This window comes from Ambystoma mexicanum, chromosome 10 (assembly GCF_040938575.1).
Source record: "Ambystoma mexicanum isolate Mex_15411 chromosome 10, UKY_AmexF1_1, whole genome shotgun sequence".
Lineage (NCBI taxonomy): Eukaryota > Metazoa > Chordata > Amphibia > Caudata > Ambystomatidae > Ambystoma > Ambystoma mexicanum.
Genome location: NC_090932.1, coordinates 229,264,214 through 229,287,775, shown reverse-complemented (window position 1 = coordinate 229,287,775; position 23,562 = coordinate 229,264,214). Strand labels below are relative to the sequence as shown.

The window sequence follows — 23,562 nt, the reverse complement described above, 5'->3', positions numbered from 1 at the left end:
GGAATGTGTGCCTTGTCATGCAGCCCTCCCTGGGACCAGATATCTGCTCCTAGGAAGGGACGCCTGAGCCCAGGGAGGAGTGCTGGACAGTCGCCGACACAGCTTGATTGCAGAGACCGCGGCTTTTCCCCGCGCCCTAGATAGACATCTTCTCATCTAGAACCACCTGAGACTCAATTTTCTGACCAGACCACAGACCGTCGGTCCATTTTATGGACTAAACCATTCGCCAGCGACTTACCCAGAATCTGGCCCCTATCAAACCACGCTAGCCATGACGCTCCAACTACCTTGGGTGCCTGGCACTTAACGAGCACTCCTGTGCTCAAAAGTTCCCCCAGTCCTGAAGACAGTCCGGTGCATCCACCAGTAGGTTCCACACTATCAACCACTGGCCTCTCCATCTACTCACCGAACTAGAAACACCTGAACTCTGTGTGTCGACAATTTTTGCGTACTGCCGCAACACTAGCAGTACATGTAATTAGAGTCACCATTGATGTACTAACCCACCTATATGCACAATCCGTACATAACTTTGTGTATACAATGTTTTTCTGTGCCAAGGATGGCATATTTCGCTTTTAAAAATATCTACTCTTGAAAATTTAATAAATCGCAACTTTTTATGTTTGAAATAGAATCTAACAACTTTGTGTTCATGTTAAGAGCTAATCGATATGTGCTAATTTAGCTCCACTGCTTCTCAAAAAAGAATCCTACCAAAGCGTCAATGACCAGGGTAGCTGTTGACTCCACCCTTTTCTAAAAAAAAATGTCATGCAGCCCTCCCTGGGACCAGATATCTGCTCCTAGGAAGGGATGCCTGAGCCCAGGGAGGAGTGCAGGACAGCCCCCCCCTTATCTGCCCCCGGGGAGGGCTACATGAGATGCGCTGCCCCTCCAATTGGGGTGGGGGTGGAGAGGTGCACCCCCCTTCACATTAGAATATTCCCCAGCGGTGTAGAGGGTTTGGGTGCCCCTCAGCCCCTGCTAAAGGCAGTCTGCCATTTTGAATTATTTTCTTTGTTCACTAAACTTGCCTTGGCGCAGAGAGGCACATTGGTGTGCCAATCTGGCCGCGGGGTGCCTAAACCTTACTGCCCCACCCACTGGGGGGCCTGTCCTCACACTTTTTGGTGTGCCCATCTGCAAAAATCATGAATTTCAGCTGTCGGAAAAGACTTGGGGTTAGGGGTGTTTTAGGCTTTCCCCTTGGCGCCCAGGTAGGTGCACCCACACATGAGGTACCGTTTTCATCGGGACACCTGTGGGAACACGGGACGGTAGGCCATGTGTTGGTGGCGGCGTGTTTCGGTGGGTGAGCAGAGTGAAATGTGCGGAAAATACATTTCTTTTTTCCAGATTTTGGACTTTGCCGGGGTTTCTGGGTAATAATTATTGGGCCGATTTGCGCGAGTCAGACCTCTGCGGATTCCCACGGGTGTCCTCTTTTCGGAAATGCATGGGGTTCCCTGTTTTCCTTGCTGGCTTGGACACCCGAGGCCCATATCTGTATGGTGTGCCCGTCTGGAAAAATCGTGAAATTCAGATGTCGGAAAAGACTTGGGGTTAGGGGTGTGTTCGGCTTTCCCCTTGTCGCCCAGGTAGGTGCACCCACACATGCGAGGTACCGTTTTCCTCGGGACACGTGTGGGAATGCGGGAATGTATGACATTTATTGTGTTTGTGTGGTTTTCATAACGTTGTGACCCATTTGCTGGTGCCCTTTGTCACACAACCCTTTCATTTCCCTAATGTGCCCTACATTTAGTCGCTGCTTTAGGCACCATACACCTTTGTAACCTGCTCAAGTCACCTACCCTTGAAAAGGTCTGCCTGTGCTCTTTCAAAAAATGTATGCTTGCCGTTCCTCACCACATTGGTTTTCCTGATTTACACATGCTAAGTACGTCTGTTCAGGCCGTAAGCATAAAACTCCTTTGTACCATGGCTCAGTGTTTGGCTTGTGGTATTGCTTGATTTGTGAAATGCTACAAAAAATGTGTACTTTCCTAACTGCAAGAGTCGGGGAGAATGTAGCGGAGCATTGCGTTTCTAAAAATTCATAGAAGCCATTGCCATACCACTCCAACCATGTCCACCACATACATTTTTTTTTTTGGTCATTTTCCTGCTTTTCCCCCAATCTATGGCAGTTTCCCCTACCTAGTTGTTGCCCGACCTACGCAAATCACCCCTTCCTAAACTTAGAATTTTGTCTACTTTTCAGAAATGTATGTCTTTCTGTCCTCCAATTCAGCTTTCCTACCCTTTTCTTCCATTCCGTTCATGCATGTCCAATTGGCAAAAACTGCCAAAATCGCCTACTTCTCACAAAACGGTTGATAACCACATCAAAATAATGTTTTTTCGTTTCCACTCAACCTGTTCTTGAAAGCCAGGAAATTGGGAATTCAAAACAGCAAACCATTTGTTCCTAGCTCTTACAAGGAAAAAAACCACAGGCTTCTTTGTACATCATTTTATTTGCATTTTTTGAAAAAACACAACATGTTTGCCCTTTTTGGTTATTTTTTCTCAACTCCCTACAGCAACCTAGGATTCCTGGGTGGCGTTACGACGGCCTACATGTGGGTAAAAAAGGGGCCAAATTTGGCCGAGATATCTCATGTAACAAAAAGTTACAAGGCATTGAATGGCCATATACCGAAATCACCAAAAAAGGCCTTGGCACTGGGGGGGGAAATACCCATGCCACTTATAGGGTTAATAGAGACAGAGCAGTTGCAGCAGCATGGGCATTTCATACTTTATTTTCTTTTCATCACGGAAGCACACCAATTGCATAGCTAGGTATGTGGTCTGAACTTGTCCCTTTCGGACCACGCACCGCAAGCGGGTATAATGGATGCAAGTAGAAGAGGTGCTGTATTTATTTTCAGTGGCACAAACCAGTACCTCTCAACAGGACTGCTACATATTCAGGCACAGTAGCCTACGTTATCAACAGAGCTGCTATACCGTACGCATGTCATGGCACAATGCCAAATATTCACAGCAGGGCTGATTGCACCATGCCCACATTTCTTAGCAGGACTGCTATGTTTTGGGACAGTACCTGAATTTCTTAACAGAGCTGCTGTTAGGAAACCACAAACATGTGTTCGCATTTTCTGCAGCAAGCTAAAGTACGGTGCAAGAACTGTGTCGGAGCTCTTCCCACCAACCTCCGACAGTGTGAGAAGATGGCATTGCTGTCATATACTTCAATCCCTTCCACTCAGTCTTGCGCTTTTCAAAACGTCTGCTTCTCCCATGTCTGATTACAGAGTCCCACTACCAAAAATCTAGCACATTTTAAAGCCTTGTTATGAATCTCCTGACTAATGTAGGATAGTCCAAACAGGCTTGGAGCTTTTGACAAGCCATTTATGTCAGGCAAGCCTCACGTGGAACTGCAAGTGCCCTAACCCTATTTGCCTTTCAGTGTCAACAGCCTGTTGGGAAAGGCAGCTCAGTGTGTCAATGACCCTGCTGCAGAGATTATTGTGTAACCTGTTAGTTCCAATCCTGTTAATAGGTGAGTTAATCAGTCTGCATCAGAGATATGCATTTAAGATGCAGGTAACATTCAATTGTAACACAGTTGTCTTAACTTTCGACTTATCAAAAGGACTACTAAATGTTCAGTGATTCAGAACACACACATTTCATCCGGGATGCTCTACTTGTAATATCTCATAACACACACACCCAACTCGTCAGAGCCGCTATACCTGAGATTGCTCGGAACCCAACTCTTCAGGTTTGCTATACTTTTAATGGCTTATAACACACACATCAGGGCTGCTATACCTGTGATTGCTCAGAACACAACTCTCAGGACGCTGTGCTTTTAATGGCTCCAAACGCACACCTCATTGGGGCTGCTATACCTGTGATGGCTCAGAACAGACAAATCTCATTTGGGCTGCTATACTTGTAATGGCACAGAAGAAGCATATGTAATATTTTACCGAAGGCTAGGAGCACTCCCAAATTTTGTTACGGTTGCTTATGTTTTTAACAATAGTTAGCAGGGTGCAAGGGAGATTAACCAACCTTGACACTAGGTGCTATTCAAAATGAAAAACAGATGTCCACAAACTTATGGAACTCTCCCGTCCCTCGCATACCCAAAATTAAAGATTCTCCTATGGGAGCATTATTTTTGCAAAATTATTCTGAATGAAATAGCAATATATATTTTTTACTGTTCTTATAAGGTAAGTCACCTCTGAATAATATATTCTATTATTAGTTCCAATCTGTTACATTGCATGTTTTAATATCCATAAACCTATAAGCTTCATATCCAATTGGTCCGTTTTGTGATCAAAACAGTTATTTCTAATTGCTCAAACAATATCAGTTCATAGAGATATCGCATTTCATTATGATGGTAAAATCAAAATGTTGGCTTATTTTAAAGATTTTCTCAATGTGTTTCGAGAATGTTCTCTTCGGGAGCGCTTTGGTTCGATATCGATCTTTCCACTTGTATTAATCTAGAAAAAATTATATAAAAAATAATCAGCTAATGATTCTTCGTCTTATTCTTAAAGACAACACCATTCTCTCATGTCTCTTATATATAATTACCTGGATGATGTTCTTGATTCACGGGTAATTCCTAAACTGGATAATTGGGAGATTCCTAGCTTCCTTATTTCTTGCTGTCTGGTCTGGGGTACATAATCTCCTCCAATCTGGTGAAGTGTATTAGCTGGAAAGGTACAAAATGGAAGGGGGATCTATCTAATCAAAAATGATTAAAAATGCATCTAATTTTTGCATTCATTTGTCAATACAGTTAAAAGGATAGGCGTATTGTACTCCAAGCTGTACTGTACTCCAATGTAGCCGGTACACCACTCTTTGTTCAATCAGGGCAGTATGTAGTGTAAAATCCCTTCTTGGTACACATATCCTCTGGTAAATCTATTCAAGTCCTACTCCTATAGTACATATAGTGCAATCATATTACATGTTTTTGTATCTCTCGGTTTCGGGTAAGCTCAGATTACCATGTGTACGTTCTTGCTCCTACCTGGTTCTTATGGTAACCTGATCTGAAAATTAGACCGAGAATATCTGTTGGGGGCCTGTGGTTATGGTAATTGGGCCTGTACAGTCCATCTTGTATTAATATAATCAAACAGCCACTGAGGCTTACCTTTGCAGTACATTGTGTGGCTCAAACGTCCTCTCCCGAGCCGCGAAAAAAAGAAATAACAAAATGGCTACTTTTTATTTATACACGTCATCGCATCTAGATGTGATTTCATGTTGATATTTTTCTTTTTTCCTTTCATCGTGAGCGCGACCTCATGTTGCCAGTTATTGTATGCGGATCCCTAATGGGGTAGTGATTAGTGCCTGGCCTACGTTGAAATAGTCATGCCCGGGTAACGGTTTGGCCTTCTGGTGCCGATTCTATTATGTGGTCCCCAAATGTGGGGATAGCAATTCATCTTTCACACATATTTTACAATGTCCATAAGTCGAATGTGGGGCAGTGTCAGGTTCCTACCTCATCTATTTTTATTCAACTAGATGTTCACTCTCTGTATTCAGCCTGTATTCATGACAGAAATGTCTGATTAGCCTGAGCGACCATCCATGTAATTATATCCACCATGCGCACATTCTAGGTCACTGAATTCAAAAATGTAGGAAAATGGGTCAGCACATTTCATCCATTCCTTTTGTGGCTAACTTACTTTCCCTCTCGTTATTTAGCATTTGTTACCTCTGTTTAAATGGAAGTCCACAGGTTATTATACATGTCTAGTTGTTCCCTTCTAGTTCCTCAATGCATTACGATCACATTCAACGGCACTCAATAGTAATTGTTACCTCCTATTAGAATAATAATCCATAGGTAATTTATGTCCAATTATTGCGCTTGACAAGTTAATCCCTTCAAATCAACCCATACAGTTTGATCAAATTCAACCGTACCCAAAGGCACTTGGTAACCCGATTTGAATTGCAGTTCACAGGCAGCTTATGTTCAATTATTCTACATGACTAGTAACTCCCTTCAAGTCCACCAATAGTTTGATCAATTTTAAGAGAAAATGAGTATCACACCTTATACATAATTCCATTATTACCTCCCAATGTAATTCTATTTTTATTTATTTATTGGTATATGGTTAAAAGAAAACCTTTACAAAATGTTATTGGATAAAACATTAGTTTTCCAAAATTAAATTAAGAATAACATAAAATGTAAAACATTCTATTACATTTACAAAATACATTATACATGAAGTAAACTGAATTAATTAACCAATTCTTAGAATGAAATCCATACCTCAAATCTATTCTTAAAAAAATAATTAAAAGCTTGCTTCTACCATCCTGCAAAAAGTACTGAACTTTTAATATTGCATTCTTAACACTAAATCATCTAAGCTAAACCACACTTTATTTTCAAAAACCTCACTATCGCTAAATGCAAAGGAGTGTGTTTGTCATGCAGCATACAGTTCCATAGGTGGTTGGAATCAATACAATTTACATCTTCAGAAAAACAACTAAAAGAAAACCTAAGTGGAAACCATGCTGGACAGTCAATCAATAGATGTCTCAATGTTTCTTTAGTTTGTTTATCTTTGCAAAATTCATAAGGAATAAAACAATCCTTTACTTTATCTCTAACTGCTATGATTTCACCCGTTGCCAGAACATTAAAGCAGAATCTCATAAATACATTTCTAAAATTCCTGTTTGGAAACCTAATTAAATAGGGTTCCAGCAGACCCATGGGTTTATAGTCAGAAACCAAATGGAGATATAGTCCATGCTTTACCAATATTTGAATTGTGCCCAATCTGCATTTTGCAATAGTTTAACTTTTTTTGGTTTATGAAATAATGTATGCAAGGTAGCGCCCACAGAGCAAGTTTTTTGCAAATTTCCATTAGCTTTTAAAGGAAGGCAGATCTAGAATTGTTAGCCTTCATATGATCACCCAAATCCGAATATAACTAATTTTCACCTTCCATCATAAGATTTAGAAAAAGAGAAAGACATTTCCATTCAATAATACTTTGTACGGATTGAAGGCCAAAATCATATCTCAAGGCAACCAACGAATACATTTTGGTAGACAGTGTGTCATTTCTCTTAGGATGGTAGCTTCCAATGGGTTCATTTCCAGCTTACCTGAAATGAACGGAATTTCTAAGCCGTAGGAGATTTTGCTAAAACGGGGAATCCACTGCAAACCGATGTAGTCTCCCTGGCCAAGAAGGGCTGGCTCAAACCCCACTCGGCCCAGCCGGTCAATTGACGCCTAGACGCCAAGTACAGGCAGATGGAGGGGGGGATACACTCTTGCTCTCGGCCAATCCTCAGCCACACTCCTCGGTGATCGCTGCGGCATCACTATACTCCAAACCTCAGTCGTCCTCAGCCGCCGCCTCTGCGGCGCTTCTATGCAAGGAGGAGATGATCTTGGGGGCATACGGCAAGAAGCTCTATTCCAACACGTCCTTGCATCTTCGTCAGGCCAGCGCTGATGCCATGCTGGCTGCCGCCAACCAAAGATTATGGCGGGAAACTGTAGACTTCCTCTCGGAACTCCACACGAAGAGCAAATCATGTAAGTCGGAGCTAGCTGATGCCAAGCTGGTGGCGCATGATCTCATGGAATCCACCGTGGCTCATATTGACACCTCTGGCCATGCCATCTGTATCACCACAGATAGGACACCCTGGCTCCGGGCAACAAAATTCAACCCGGACGTCCAGGAATGCATATTAGATCTACCGTTCGAGGGAGGGGACCTTTTCCACTCCTCCACAGAACAAGAGCTGGACAAAAAGAAACGGCTCACAAACGGCCAAGTGTTTATCCATCCTGACAAAGACCACACCCAAATCGTACACCCAATCTCAGCAGCGCTCCGACAGGTGTTGTACGTACGGAGGGTTCCTTGGCTTCCAGGAACGGCGATCCAGGCAGCCGGACCGCTCGCCATCTCAGAACCAACGCAAGCAACAAAAAGGGGGGGGCGGAGGAGGGAGATTAAGGGCTTTTTCCAGTCCCCCTCCTCCGCGACAGCCTCCGAGGGAAAGAAGGCATGACACGCCCCTCCGGTCCACATGTCTCCGGTGGGGGGCAGGCTTGCTCTCCATGCACATTTCTTGCGCCAGAATTTCGCGGACCCCTTGGATCCTCTCCGTAGTACCCACGGGGTACCGCCTCCCTATCCCAGCCTCTCCTCTCTCCTCCCTTCCACTCCACAGGTTGGGACAGCAACTCTTTTGGCAGAGACCCGGTTGCTCGTAGAGAGCCAGGCAGTGGAGGAAGTCCCAGCCTCCCAGCGAGGCCTTGGCTTTTACTCCAGGATTGTCTCCATTCAGAAGAAGAACCAGGCGGACCGGAGAGTTGTGCTGGACCTTTCCACCCCCACCCTCAACTTCTCCTTACCCCTGCAAAAATTCAAGACTGTTACGCCAGCTTTTATAGCGGAGACATTGGACAAGGGAGACTGGATGTGCTCCCTGGATCTGCGACGCGTACCTACACGTCCCGATTTGACAGCCCCATCGTTCTTTCTTACGGTTCAGGATCATGGGCTACCATTTTCAATACAAGGTCCTTTCTTTTGGCCTCAACTCGGCCCCCAGGTTCTTTACCAGGCTCATGAATGCGGTGGCGGCCCTCCTCAGAGTGCAGGGCCTCCACATCTTCCCATACCTCGATGACTGGCTCATCAGGGCTATATTTCTGGAAGCGGTGCACCAAGCTTCCCATGCCCTTATGAACACACTGCACGATCTGGGCTTCTCGCTCAATCTGAAGAAGTCGCAGCTGCTGCCTATGCAGACTCTCTTGGGCCTCATCTGGGACACGTGCTCCGAGAAGGAATTTCCGCCAGAGGACAAAATCTTGGCCATCAATAGGGCCACCACCCACTTCCTCAGCAGAGAAGTGACCTAGCCATGGTGGTACCAACATCTCCTGGGTCTAATAATTAGCCGTCCTGCACACGAGACCAAGGATGAGGAGGATTCAGCTGCACTTTGCGGCCCCATGGAACCAGAAGCGGGGCTCTCAATCCGAGATGATCAGCGTTCCTCCATCTCTCCACCCGGACCTAACTTGGTGGTCCAGAGACTGCAACCTACGGACGGGCAAGCCCTTTCGGCTGCCCACTCCGCAGGCCACCATCACCACGGATTCCTCGCTTGAGGGAGGGGGAGCCACCCTATATGATCTCTCAGTCCACAGCACCTGGACTCGATAGGAGCAGGAATATCACATCAATTGGCTAGAGCTGAACGCCATCTGGCTAGCGCTCAGGGCATTCCTACCACTTCTCAGGAGCAGGTTGTCCTCATCCAGACGGACAACTCAACCAGCATGTACTATGTCAACAAGCAGGGAGGCACCAGATCGCCTCCTCTGTGCAGACTGGCAATCAGCATGTGGGCCCTGGAAAACGACATCTACCTCACGGCAGTCCACCTCACGGGGGAATCCAACCTGGAAGCGAACAGGCTTAGCAGGCTGGGAGCGGACAATTACGAGTGGCAGCTAAACTACCTCGTTATTCAGGAGATCTTCAACAGCTGGGGTCATCCCCTGGTGGATCTCTTTGCCACCTGGCACAACAAGAAGTGCCCTCAGTTCACCTCCTGGCAGGGACAGGCCCCCGGCTCCCTGGGCGACGCATTTCACCTCCGGTGGAACGGCATGAAGGCCTATGCCTTTCCGGCCACGCCGCTGATTCACAGAGTAATTTGCAAAATCAAGGAGTCTTGCCAACTCCACATCATTCTAATAGCTCCATGGTGGCCGGCCAGGCCATGCTTTTTGGAGCTGCTCAGCCACTGAGATGCCCCCGATTCACCTCCCAATGGGCCCAGCACATCTTCTGGCACAACAGGGGGCAGAGTCATCCACCCCGCGCCACAGAAACTAGCCCCTCAGTGTGGTACCTGAGCAGGTAATGCTGCGGCACCTCAGCCTCTCACAGGCTAATCTGGAGATCATACAGGGCGCTAGGAACAAGGCTACCAGGGCCCAGTACAAAAGCAAATGGACCAGATTCTGCCACTGGGCAGACTCCCAAAGAAATTGATCCCCTGGCGTGCACTTTGGACGACATACTCTCCTTCTCAGCGCATCTCGCATGCAAGTTGACACCTGCCGTACTTACCTCGTAGCCATCGGAGCTTACAGGAACTCGGAGGAGGGCATCTTCTTCTCCAATCCTTTCGGCAAACATTTGATGGGACTCTCAAGGCTCTACCCACCCGTCAAGAGGCTGCACCCTGTGTGGGACCGTAACATGGTCTTGGGCGCCCTGGCGCACAAACCGTTCGAGCCAATGGGGTCGACGGACATCAGGCTGGTCACCATCAAGCCGGCCTTACTAGTCGGCCTCACCTCGGCTCGTAGGGTCAGCGAAATCCAGGCGCTGGTCACCTTGGAACCATAAACTACCTTTCACAAGGACAAAGTTGTCATGCAGACACACCCAGCATTTTTGCCCAAGGTGCTGTCTGCGTTCCACTTGAACGAGCAAATAGTCCTTCCTACGTTTTTTCCCGATCCCAAGGACAAAGCACAGAGTGCTGCACTGCCTGGATGTCGGGCGTGCCATGACATTTTACCTGAACAGGACAAAGGGCTTGCGCAAATCGGACGCCCTGTTCGTCACTTTCGGAGGCTAAAGACCAGGCTATCAGGCTTCCAAGGCTTCCTTATCCCGCTGGATGGTCTCTGCCATCAAAGAAGCGTATGAGGGCCAGCACAAGCCACACCCGGCCAACATGCATGCCCACGCAGTCAGGGCCAAAGGCAACGGCCATCGCATTCCAGCGCCATGTCCTTTGGCAAGTCATAAGCAGGGCGGCCACTTGGGCCCCTCCCTCGGCTTTCTGCAAGCATTACTGTTTGGATCCCGGCTCTAGATCTGATGCGGCTTTTGGAAAGGCGCGTCTCTGGGAACCTATTTGCTTAAGGAGGGTCTCCTCTCCACCCTGGGGCTACATTCAGTTGTAATCCCCTATGCAGTATGGAGTAAAGGGGGACGGGACGTAAGAGTAATTATAAGTTACTCACCGTAGTGACTAACCTACTCAGTCCCCTTTCCTCCATACGTCCCACCAACCCCCCCCCCCTAATAATACTGGTGTCATTAGGCCATGTTAAAGCTACTGTCGACGCGTCAATGGGGACTGAGGTGTGGCGCTGGAGGGCGGAGTCAGGGCAACACATGCTCCCTGGGCTGCACCCCTGCACGACCTCTAAATTTAAAGGGGAAGAAGGTTTTTTCTGATGATGAAGGTTCCGTCTCCCGTCCCTTGGAAGGGATGCCCATGCAGTACGGAGGAAAGGGGACTAAGTATGTTAGTCACTATGGTGAGTAATTTATAATTTCCTACCCTGAATTTCACTTGTCTCAAAAGATCTTTTTGCCGTCTTTCTATTACCCCCAACCCCCATGCAAATAAAGAGGAAGAAAGACTTCACAGGCTGCAACCAAAGAGGGCTATCAGCTTTTATATTTCTAGATGGGCAAAGTTTAGGCAAAGTGACCAACTTGCTATTGGATATACAGGCCAAAAATTGGGCCTAGCAGTAACAACACAAACCTTGTCCATGTGGATAATTCTGGCAATCGGAGAATGCTACAGACTGGTGGGTAAAGAACCTCCAGATGGGCTAAGAGCTCGTTCCACCAGGGGCATGGCAACTTTTGACAGCTCTTCAAAGGGGTGTCCTGGTGCAGGGTATCTGTGCAGCGGCCACTTGGTCGTCCACGCATACATTTGTGAAACATGATTGTTTAGATTCGACCTCATCCCAAGGAGGTCTCTTTGCCAAGGCCGTTCTTCATACGGTCCATGATTAGAGTGATTGCTACCCCCCTCCAAATTCTCAATGCTGATGAAGAATACATGGGAGGACACAATCCATTCAAAGAACATGTTACTTACCACCTGGTAACGTTCTTTCGACTGGATGTTCCTCCCAAGTATTCCGGCATGAAATACATGCAGCATATTGTAGATACCGCTTGCGTTCCTGGCCTCCTGATTGGCCAGCTCGCTTCCCCCAGGTGCTAATATTTATGATGCAATCATAATCCTAGAGCAAAGCAAGCTCTGGAGACGGAACAGTGCTTGGTATTGCAGTAGGTCTGTAGATGTACAGACTGGATGGAACTATTGATCAGGACTTGTGTAAACATCTAGTTAGCTTTGTATATTCATTATGTAAGAGGAAAGAAAGCATAAGTCTAAGCACAGTGGATGGCATAGCAGGCAGAGACCTGGGCAAACTAGGTGGAATTGAATTTTGTCATTGGCAGCATTTTTGCTTTTAGGGTAGGTGGTATAAAGCAACATGGTGATGCGGAAGAATTTGAAGATTAGGATCAGCCCACGTAAAGAGCACCAGCTGCAAGGATGTATTCAACATGCAGGTCACAGAACTAGGTTTTCCATCAAAAGCTTTTGGCTAAACGTGTTGCCTCGTCAATATGTTGCCCCTTCACCTACAAAATATATAACTGACACTTTGAGATTCAGATAAACTAACCTAAACTTTACTGAAACTATGAGACCATAGTGTTTTACAGTAGACAAAATAGAATTATGCATTAGGTAGGTAATTAAATGGAATTGCAGGACTGCTTTTTAAAAACAAAGTAAACGCATACTGGTCTTTGCCATACAGAATATAGTAACCTTAGTAAAAGTATCATTCTGATTGGTTCTGGTTTGCAATTATTTGAAAAAGATCTTTTTTTTTCTTTGCTAGCACTCTCACACAGGCCTTTGGTACGTTTTAAGAGTGGAGGAGACTATTAAGGGAGACATCCACTAGCCCACCAGGAAACTATCTTTTTAAAAGAGCGTTTATGTAGGCCTAAAGAGGGGGCATGTTATTCCCCAAAATCCGCTCAGTTTGTCCACACAAAAAGGAGGCTGGGCTTAAAAACCCTTACATAGCCCTCCCCCCCCTATATCCTCCCCTTGCACCCTTTTAGAGAAGGTAAATGATTGTCTAGGGAGAGGTGGTCAATCCTGTGAGGGTAGGTTTATTTAAGCGGAAACTGGAAGCATTTAATGTGGGTCAGGAGGGTGGAAGGTCAACCAAGAAACCAGAGGAGGACTGGAGTAGCAATAGAGTAGTTGTAGAAGAGTGGTGGTAGCGGATGGAGGTAGCAACGGACAGAAGTGGCAGCAGTAGTCGCAGAGGAGAGGTAATCCTAGCAGTAGTACGAGGCTGTAGTAGTGGTAAGAAGAGATGCAGTAGAGGCAGTAAGAGGAGGCGGTATTGAGCAATGAAAAAAAAGGAGGAATGTAAGCGTATGATACCATCTAAAGGTGGAGGTATAAAGGCAGAGTGTAACGTCAGAAGGACACAAGCGTGGTGGAGAGAAGAACATAGTAGGACACTAGATTAGAAGGGGAAGGTACAGCTGTGCATGTGCTGTGTGAGTAACTCTAACTGGGTGAGTGTAAGGCACCATTCCCGAACTCTCATGAGAATACTAAGCAGGACTATGTAAAAGATGGCTACAAAACTCGTAAGAGGTAATCTAACCAGCGACTCTTAAGAAACCACCCTAGTATAAGACGACAAAGCTTCTGATAGTAGGTGTCACCGAGCCATGGCCCGAACCAAGTTCAATGACTCCTGGGTTGGGGTGGGGGTCAACTGATGGGGAGAGCGAGGGACAGCCCTAGTGCCAAACCCAAGAAGTCTGCACCTGCAAAAGAAGGTCTAATAATTGCTCTGATACTACTTCTGTGTATTAAAAAATAAACACCCTTCAAACTGCTTTCGGTCTCTGTGTGGCTTCTGTAGTGATACCTCTTCACACGGAGGAGGGAAAGCAGTCACCCTTTTGCGGGAATGACTAAAAGTGGCAGAAAGAGCAGCAAGTGAAGCCTATACATGGCGATAGTTGTGAACCTAGTTTCAAAACCATTAAGTGCGTTTAGCGGGCTGGAAACTGCAATGTTCAGGGTTACACCATTTGTGTTAGTTTGTTCACTACATTTACTTGGGCAACACCTCTTGAATTGACAAAAAATGTATGCTGTAGTTCCTACTCTCCTCAAATTACTTTTTTCTCCCTGAGGTTTAATCATTTTTGTCTGACGTCCTATCACCTTTCACGTCTTCCTCATATGACATGTTTGCTCTTTTTGCCTCATGTCTCCTCCTTTTTTTCCTTCTGGATTTACCACCTCCATTCTCTACTGATTCTCCAGCTACCCTCATTTCCAAACGGCATCGCATGCAGTCTCTTGTGTAACTTTCATCCTCTAACTTCTCATCTATTCTCTCTCCTTCTTCCTGATCTGTGGTCTTTCTCCTGATAGTTTATAGGTTTCGCTTCTTTCTTTCACCCTGATCGGTCATTAGCCTCTTTTAACATGCCACTTCAGTCTCCATTTCACAGATTTACCTCCTTATGAAGATCCATCTTTCCCAACTTCCAACTGCTCTCTCCCTCTTCCCTATTGTCTCACCTGGCGTATCATCACCTGGATTGACTTCTCTGACAATTCTCCTCTGTGAATTCCGGCGATTGGTTTATCTTCTCTTCGTCATATGTTTTTTTTTTCTTACCTCATCTCTCTTGCTACCTCTCACCTTTTATCATTTGTGTCATCTCTCGTATCAATCCACTTGTGTGTTCCTCTTAGTTATATTCTCTCTCCCTCTACTTTTAGCTTACTCTTTGGCCTGTTGTATCCAGCGTATGCTTCCTACAAAGCAGTGAAGACGAAGAATGTTCGGGACTATGTGAGTAAGACTTGGACATGCATGTAGGGATCATTGCAGGCCTTTGGGTTGTAAGTGCACATCATGCAACCCCCTATTTTCCAAGTCTCTCTTCCACCCCTGTCTGAGTATAGGTGACATTAAGTTTGGGTGACATGCGTATGTTGTATTTAGGCACTAAAAATTTGCCTCTGGCATTGGAATATTTATATGTATTAAATAACTGCTGTTATTTTGAACAGAAGTGTCTTACAAATTAGGCAGTAACAGAGATGAGGCAGTCCTGGTATAAGGTGCCTTTAGATAGCATTCTTGGCTTGAATGAAGGGGGAAGAGTGTGCGAAAATATACTACGGAAATATGTTACATTGGGTCACTGAGGCATAAAATCGACGGATTTTCAAACTACATAGAGTAGTCCTGTGGATAGGAAATATGAGAGGTGAATTGCATGGTTAGTTTGGCTAGAAGAATTTCAATTCATAGAAGAGTTGGTGGTGTGGGGCTGCTTACATTTGTAGCCTTGTTTTGAAGAGTTTCACTAAAGAGATTGCTTTGATGGCGTTCATCAAGGTAGTTGGGGGTGGGAATGGAAGGGCCCATGACCAAGGATGTATTTGTTGATGAGTAGAATGAATTTAAAGAGAATGCTTTTGCATCGAGAACCATCCAGCGAGGTGGGGAGGATGATCTGGATTTGTGGAAAAGGGCACAAAGACCTAGGAATTTGCAGACCAAAAAGTAGAGTTGTCTTAGATGAGTGGTGCATGAGATGTGGGCAGATATTCTAATAATTACGACGTGAAATCTGTCTGTAGGGGTCATGCTGAACTGAAAGTTTTACCTCTGTCAAAGATGATCCCAAAGTTGCGAGCCATGGGTGGGGAGAAGGGGGGAGATGGTTGCGGTAAGAAATGGGAGAAGGGAGAGTCAGGTTGACATTAAAGGCTGGGAGAAGGTTGACCTCTGACTTCAGCTAGGCAGCAAAGTCACCCAGTGGCTGATGGTGGACGAGGTGGAAGGAGAGCAAGTTCTGCGTATAGTGAGTGAAGATGTTACAGTTAAAGCCACAGGACGAATTGAGTTTGTGGAGAGGTGGTGTTTAGTGTGAAGCAGAGCTGACCTAGGACTGATGCTTGAGGAACGCCAGTATGTAGGATGTATTGAAATTCACTGGGATGGAGGAGGAGCGATCTGAGAGCTTACCCAGTCGAGTGCAATGTCCTTAAAACCAAGGAGGGCTTTAGGAGATAGGAGTGAGGGATTCTCCATAGTTCCAAAATGCAGCTGAACAGTCTAGAAGGATGAGAATGGGGGAGAAGTGAGAGGCTGGCAGAGTTGAGAGAATTGGTGATGTGGAGGAGCGTAGTCTCTGAATGCTTGGAACTCAATCCAGATTTGAAGCGGTCAGCAAGTGAGTGTACCACATGATAATTCACTGTGTTTGAGGACACCCCTATTCAGGATTTTAGGGTGATTTTTGAAGGAGACACCCATGTATAGTATGTGTTTTTAAGGAACATCACTTGGTTTCTTTAGGCGAGGTATGATGTGACATGTGCAGGCTCCTTAAGAATTCCTGATGGAAAGGGGACAACTGGAGGGCAGGATGGGTTGAGAGACCAAGGATAGGTAAAAGTTTAGTGAGGGATAAATGTTCTAGAAAGGGTCTGGAAGATGAGTGGGAGAGATAGAAGGGAGGATAGTGTGTCATGTATTATGGCGCTTTTGTAGTGGAGAAGTGGGGGGGGGGGGTCATCTCCTGAGACAAAGGAGGAAATGGAGCAGTTCGTAGTGGTAAAATCATGGCTTCTGTGTCTTGGCTATTTTGCAAAGGTATGAGCAGTGAGAATCAGCAAGATTAATGCGATAGGGGATTTGACCATTTCTAGAGCTGTGGTGCGGTCAGTAGAAGAGTGTGGCATTGGTATGTGCGTCACTACACCACAACGCATCCTCTGCAGCGGGGTGCCTGGGGTATTGATGGTTGAGTATGTGGTGTGATGGGCTGAAGGAGTGGGCAGTGTAGTGTTTGTTGTAGGGGTGGAGAGTGCAGAGTTGAATTCGGTACACGCAAGTTCAGTAGAGAGAGTAAGTGGTGGGGGAGCAAGCTTGGGGATGAGATGTTGAGTTGGTAGAGGTAGGGGGACCCTGGATGATGGAGGAAGGGTGATCATGGAGTCAGGCTGCATGTCTTTCCCTGCCCCCATAGCTTGTACTTACCTTGTTTGTTCAAGCATTGATTTAGATGTGCAGCGATCTCTGCCCTCTAGTGCTTTCTCACTCGCCCTCATCGATAGTTCTGCCTCTTGATGCAGCCAAATTGTGGCTGATTGGGACTCGCTACGGACACCTCATGTAAGCAATTGAATCTGGTGCTTGCAAGGTAATCTCGGATCAAGCCTGATAAACCAGTTTCCCCAAGCTACCACGGGTTGGGTGGGGACTGTGTCTTCGACTCCATGTGCTCTATGTCCTCAGCTGTGTCCTCTAAATGTTAGCTACCTCATGTGACGGCATTCTCTTCTGTCCCTGGACATACTTGCCTTTCCTTATCCTGGGTTAGCTTTCCCGTCCAGTATTGCATATAGTCTTAATCTTCCTCTCTGTACCTGTGCGGTTGTCGCCCCAATATATTATGTGGGCTACAATATGTGGGGAACCTGCAATTCATCACAGTAACCCCTCTTTCCCTTTCTGCAGGTGCGTTGGATGATGTACTGGATTGTATTTGCACTCTTCATGGCGGTCGAAACCTTCACTGACCAGTTAATAGCTTGGTAGGTTTTTTCAGTGTATCTGGTGGGAAACACAATTTGCACACTTCTTACGTTTAGTAAGGAGCAGGTGGTACACATCTATGCATATGTCTCATTTGTGCTTCAAGAAAATTAGTGGGCTCTATCTTTGGATATCTTTGGATATACGGTCCGCATAAAATGTGACAGTGATCTGTCGCTTTTTCAGGTTTCCCTGCTAATTATAGAAGGCAGTATTCCAAACATTCAATACGTGACACTTTAAATAATAGCCTTGAAATTACATGACCGTAGGGAACAGGACGTCTCGGGATGAACACTGAGAAGGCAGAGTCCGAAGTGACTACACTGCGCTGGTTGTTTGTTGGATGTTCTTTCAAGTGAGTGTGGGGGTGTTGATTTGATTTACACTGCATAGCATCAGCCATTCTGCTAGCTTTCTCCTCCTTGTAACTGAAGAATTTAAAGCAAACGATTGAGCTTGCAGGGTCGAAGTTGTTTAGGGACGGAAGTGTGATGGCAAATGCAGATGGGGGTGTGACCAGTGAGTCTGTGTTGGGACAGTTCTTTCCTTAAGTCCACTTAAGGGCCGAGTAAAAACCACTCAACTGAGACAGTACAAGACTCCACTCTTAGTATAAGGCTGTACCAGGGTAGCGTAGACCGAGCAGCCAGGCTTACCTTAGGAGGGAGAGCGGGCTCTGGGAAAGTGCATTGAACTTGTAGTACACCAAGGCTACAATAGAAACACTCACAACCAGGAGTATTATACAAAAGAATGGCTTATTATAAATACACATATAGGCCAATTTAGGTCTTGGGGTAAGTACTAGTCGGTCAAAAACACTTTTTTATAAAAACATACACCACTATACTTTAAGGCACACAGGCCAAAGCATATAACCGTATTTGGAACTCCTAACTGGAGTTCTAGGGAAGTCACACCTAAAAGTACTTTTAGATTACATTCTACTGGGGCAAAGTCGCTGGGTTCTATGACCTCGCTGGAGTGCCAAACCGTTCCTCAGGTGGTACTGTAAAAACGTTTGATCAAACTCCTCTGAATTAGAAACGAGATCCACTGGTTCATTTTGAACCCCTGGTATTGCAGCTCTCCTTTGACAACTTTTTCTTATGCCTTTTTGGAGACATCTGTAACCAGCCGGGTGCCGACAAAGAATGAGTTGTCCCTTTTGCAAGAGACCTTCTCGCTACTCTTTGGTACCAAAGATTTTAAAGTATTGTCTGCAGTAGCCAACGTGGGTACTGATGCAGCTACAGAGGACCAGTTTGCACTGATTTGACCCGGATGATCTTGCCTCTTTTAGGCTAATATTGACTGTTCGGCTTCCATCCGAGGCAGAAGAGCTCTTCCCTGATACTGTAATGATGTTGTCTGGATGAACAAACCATCTGGTGCAGGGTGGACCCTTTTTGATCCTTTCCCACTTACAGGTACTCGCATTTTCCCACCAAGAGGTACTAGTAGTTTCACATTGAGCGATACTCAGATGTTGCTGCCTGGGGTTTCCCTGTAAACGGTCCTGTGAAGACCCCTAAACTGGGGTTGTGGTCTCGGTATCGAGGACCGATGCTGAAACATGTACCCCACCTGCAGGTACGGTCTCTTTACCAATGATTCCCTCCTTCCTGGTCCTTTTGAAGTCCTCTGTTCCCATTGGTACGGGTCCCAGCTCTGACATGGAAAGACGACTACTTTCTCAGAGACCTCTGGTGAATTCCACAGCAGAAGATATGTATGAACTCAACAGCCAATTGCTGGGATTCGCTAGAAGGAAGGAGAGCAAGGATTTGAGGGAACCGGAATCACCATGAAGGTAATTTTTCATATTTTCATTTGTTAATGGAATGCTGTTCTGATGTTAACATAGCCTCTGCGTTGAGCGCAGTCCTAATGTTAATTGTGGGGCCCATGTGCTAGAAGTATCCTATTGGGTAAATGCATTTGGTCCAGACCTTGGACTGTGAAAACCTGTGATTTTTCAAAGTCCAAGGTCAGAGGGGTAATCCCAGTCTTTGGGTAGACAGTTGAATTCCTGCAGACAAGCAAAGTTACTGAAGACACACCGGAGAAGGTACCCATCTGGAGGAACAACGAATTGCTGAAGTCTGGGTAGCGTGCCGCTTTGCTGATTATACAGTTCCACTTCAGGAAAGGTCAGTCATTGTGAAGAGGAAGTGTTTGGGAGGTTTTCCACATCCCTCTCTTGTGAGGCATGTGTATCGATCCATCTCGAGAGGAGAAATGGGGAGTCTGCGGCATTGGACCAAGGTACTCTCAATTTGTAGCAGTCGGGCTTGACTCTTAAAAAGGAATGGGCAGGTACCAATGCACAAATGGTGCCATACCCATGTGCAATAAATATGTTAAAACTGTATCTGTTGATTTAGTATTACATTACGGTTAAAACTGTACAGTACATTAGAAAAACAGTAAATGTAGGGGGCAGCAATTCAAGTTGCCAGCTACTAGCCTGCCATAGTCATTTGCTACCTCAATTATGATGATGCACACAGCACACCATTCTTTACTTGCCAAGTATCAAATGTTACTAGCCAGCAGTGAATTTAAATTGTGCACCTTGGTAAAGAGGTAAGACATAAATTCCACTTCACTCCAGGGCCCACAATACTTGCGTTTAACTGAACAGGCAAGTACTAGGCCTATAGAAGTCCTAAAATGGAAGGCAGAAAGTGGTTGGAACAATATAGGAATCTGCTCCAAAGGGCTAACGGAAAGTAATTAATTACAGCTGGAATTACCGTACTGGGATGAAATGGGTCTAGTTCACCTTTGGAAACTAGTGGACAAAGTGTAAACCCTTTCGGTTACTGCAGGGATGTTACTTTCTATGCTACAGAGTGCACTGCAGAAATGTGTGTTTTTCTATGTCTCACAGATGTGACTAGACTTTAGCTCCATGAAAACTCATCACATTGCAATCTAAAGCGATGTAATGCGGGGCAAACTCCTCACTGTCACATGCGCCTTTTTGCTGACGTCCCTCATTACTTTCTACTGATAATGACCTGATTGGATTACTACTCTCCCACTCCCAAAAGAGGGAATGAAGGCCTCCTAATCTTACTACCTAAAAGTAAATGGTGGAAGCCATCCTCCTCTCGCCAGCCTCCTAAGGCCACTAGCAAATGAGTATAAAGTAAAGCGGCAGAGGCAAAGTGCCTCTACCAAATGTGTGCTAATGTTTTCTGCATGTGCATTAATGGGTGTGTCTTGGATCACCTGACTGTCTTGTTGCTGACCAAGAGTATATCTTTCTTCTCCCACCTCCCATACCCGAAGGTTTCCTTTCTACTACGAGATAAAAATGGCATTCGTTGTCTGGCTTCTGTCTCCATACACCAAGGGAGCCAGCCTCCTCTACCGCAAATTCCTCCATCCGGCTTTGTCTAGAAGAGAGAAGGTACGATGTTTCACAAATCAGCATTTCTCATTGCATTTCACTAGTAGCCTCTTGCATCCCATAGCCATATTCAAAGCACCTCATTGTATACATATTTCAGCACTAAAACCTATTCATTGCTCTGCTGAAGCACTTTAATCCTGGTCCATGCTGCCCACTGTTAGTCATATCGTCAGACTCGCACCCAGCTCTCCCAATGCTCCCAAGACCTAACATGGCCCAATTTAGCTATTTCATAGTTGTGATTCGGAGACCTCTTTCTCAGGCCCCTGAGTCTTGTGTTCACAGTATGTTACTTTGTTGCCAGTTAATGGTTCCTTCATCCTCATGAGTTGTCTTCGCCACATTGTGGAGATCAGAGAAATCCTTTTCCTTAATCCGTTTAGAAAATAAAAGATGGCATTGTTATTCACAAAATATCATGCATTGTTCCAGACTGGTAATCTATGGTGATCTGCCTATTTTCCAGTATAAAAAAAGTGTCCATTTAGTTCATTTTCAACATTTTTGTACGTTTTAATACGGTTGTCATCCATCGTGTGAGCTGCATCGAAGCCTTTATAGAGGAAACTGAATCGGAGGAGGAGAGGAAATTGGAGTATCAAAGGGGCAAAGTAAAATGTAACTATTTTTGAGGACTTTGCACCAATACATTTACTTATCTACTAATCCTGCCCAACCAGTAGTGCATGTCAATACGGTTCTACATTTTCTGTACGTTTGTACCTTCTGTAAATGCTTTCTTAAGAGGTATGAATGACTCCTATTGGAGTATGAGATCAGGTTAATTATGGTTGGATTTTTATTCTAGGAATACATTGAAGAAACAATTGTCCCTAAACTGTATATTTTATTTGTACTGGTTTTGGTTCATGGCACATTAATGTATTGCTTGCTAAAGTATTTTTTTTTTTTTTTGCACTATAAAAGTTGTTTTTATTTTATATTTATCATTTCTTTACAAATAAAACATCAAAACATTAAGAAAAAATACTTAAAAGCGTATAAAAACCAATTAGTACCTAACACATAAAAAGTCAAATACTCAATTCTTTTGACATATTCAAATGTTCAAGTTTTGACATGTTCAAACCACAGAGGCTTAACAGATCTCCCACAATGATTTCCCTTCTTGACTCACGCCAACTGTATTAATCTGTGGCTTCTCATATATACAACACTCCATTTTCTCCAATCCACCTTTCAAAAAGTTAAATAATGCGATCATAGGTGATGTATTACCTGAATTAAGACAGTAATCCCAAAAACTGTCCTCCTACAGTCTCTCTTGTCTATATACAAAACGTCTTAGGATATATCTCATAAAGCCTCTCCATATCAGAACAAGCAGTCAAAACATGTCGAGGCATCTTGCATATCTATGGGTCCTTACAAATGCGACATGTTCGGTTTTCCCTAGGGATACCCATCTGAGGGCCAAGGGCCGATAGGGTAGGTAATTGATCGCATCAAAGCAGCGGGTAAAATCAACAAACCCCATAGGCAGGGCATTTCAACATATAACTTTGCATTTCCATACGTTTATGACAATAGAGAATTACTTGAATATCGTCGAAGACTTTCAAGATGTGAGAAATTCGCAATCCAGTCACAGCCTCTGACACTCTGACATTAGTGCCCAGCTGGTTCTTCAGATAAAAAAAAAATCAATGACTAGTCCGGGGACCAATTCAGATTTTTAAAGGGGTCAAAAGACAATTTAGCCCATTGTGCAAATTCACTGCCTCCACCTTCGAGTAGCATATCTGGCCCCATAAGCCTGAGAAGCGGGAATTGAAGTTTGTTCAGAGATTTTATTAGAGTTGCTCTTCTAAGATTCACCTGGGATTCCAAGAAAGCCAACCCCACTTCCAAGCATATCTTCTCAATGGGGACAGACCGTTGAAGGCCAAGTAAGGAGCGCCAGAACTTTCTTTCAATCCTTTTTAACCATATAAGATCTGTAATATAAATGACCTCCAATCCATACAATACTGCTGGACAAAAACATTTTTTCTTTAGTTTGAGTATTCCAGCAAAACTGAAGCCACCTGTGTTAACTGCACATTTTGTAATAAGTGCCGTTTGTATTAAGTCTTTACGAATTTTCCCTGCCTTTATTGCAATATATGTGCCTCTTTCAAGCTCTAATCCTAGATATTTATATGCTTTGACATTGTCCACACTGCCAACCGAAGTTCTTAACTGGTCTATATGAGATCCTCTACCAAAACACAAACTGAGTTTTGTCGTAATTTATGGCCAGACCATTAACTTCAGTATAGCTCACCAAGCCATTGGCTGCCCTACGCAGACCGACATAGGTATAATCAAATAACACTGTTGTCTATGTAGTGGAGCCAATCACCATGCCTCCTCCCATTTTAGGCAAACCACGATTAGACTGTGCCAAATGGTAAGGTAGATTTGCCATGTGTAAGTTGAACAGGAGATGGGCGAGCACACAGCCTTGTTTAACCCCACGAAATGTGGGTAGTGCTCAACCCTCCCCGTCCAACTGAATGTGCACACGAGTATTCTCGTGCATTTGACTGATGGCCATTAATACCCATGATAGAAT

General features: G+C 44.9%; 1 protein-coding gene across 2 annotated transcripts in view; it reads left to right on the top strand.

Annotated features, from left to right (window-relative positions):
- Window positions 1-23,562, top strand: part of REEP4 (receptor accessory protein 4) — a 261,700-nt gene that overhangs the window by 104,224 nt on the left and 133,914 nt on the right. For both annotated transcript variants that reach the window (XM_069617741.1, XM_069617742.1), the window contains 3 exons: window positions 14,725-14,797; window positions 17,480-17,556; window positions 20,861-20,981. In XM_069617741.1, coding sequence (XP_069473842.1) covers window positions 14,725-14,797; window positions 17,480-17,556; window positions 20,861-20,981 — 271 coding nt within the window. The remainder of the gene's footprint in view (window positions 1-14,724; window positions 14,798-17,479; window positions 17,557-20,860; window positions 20,982-23,562) is intronic.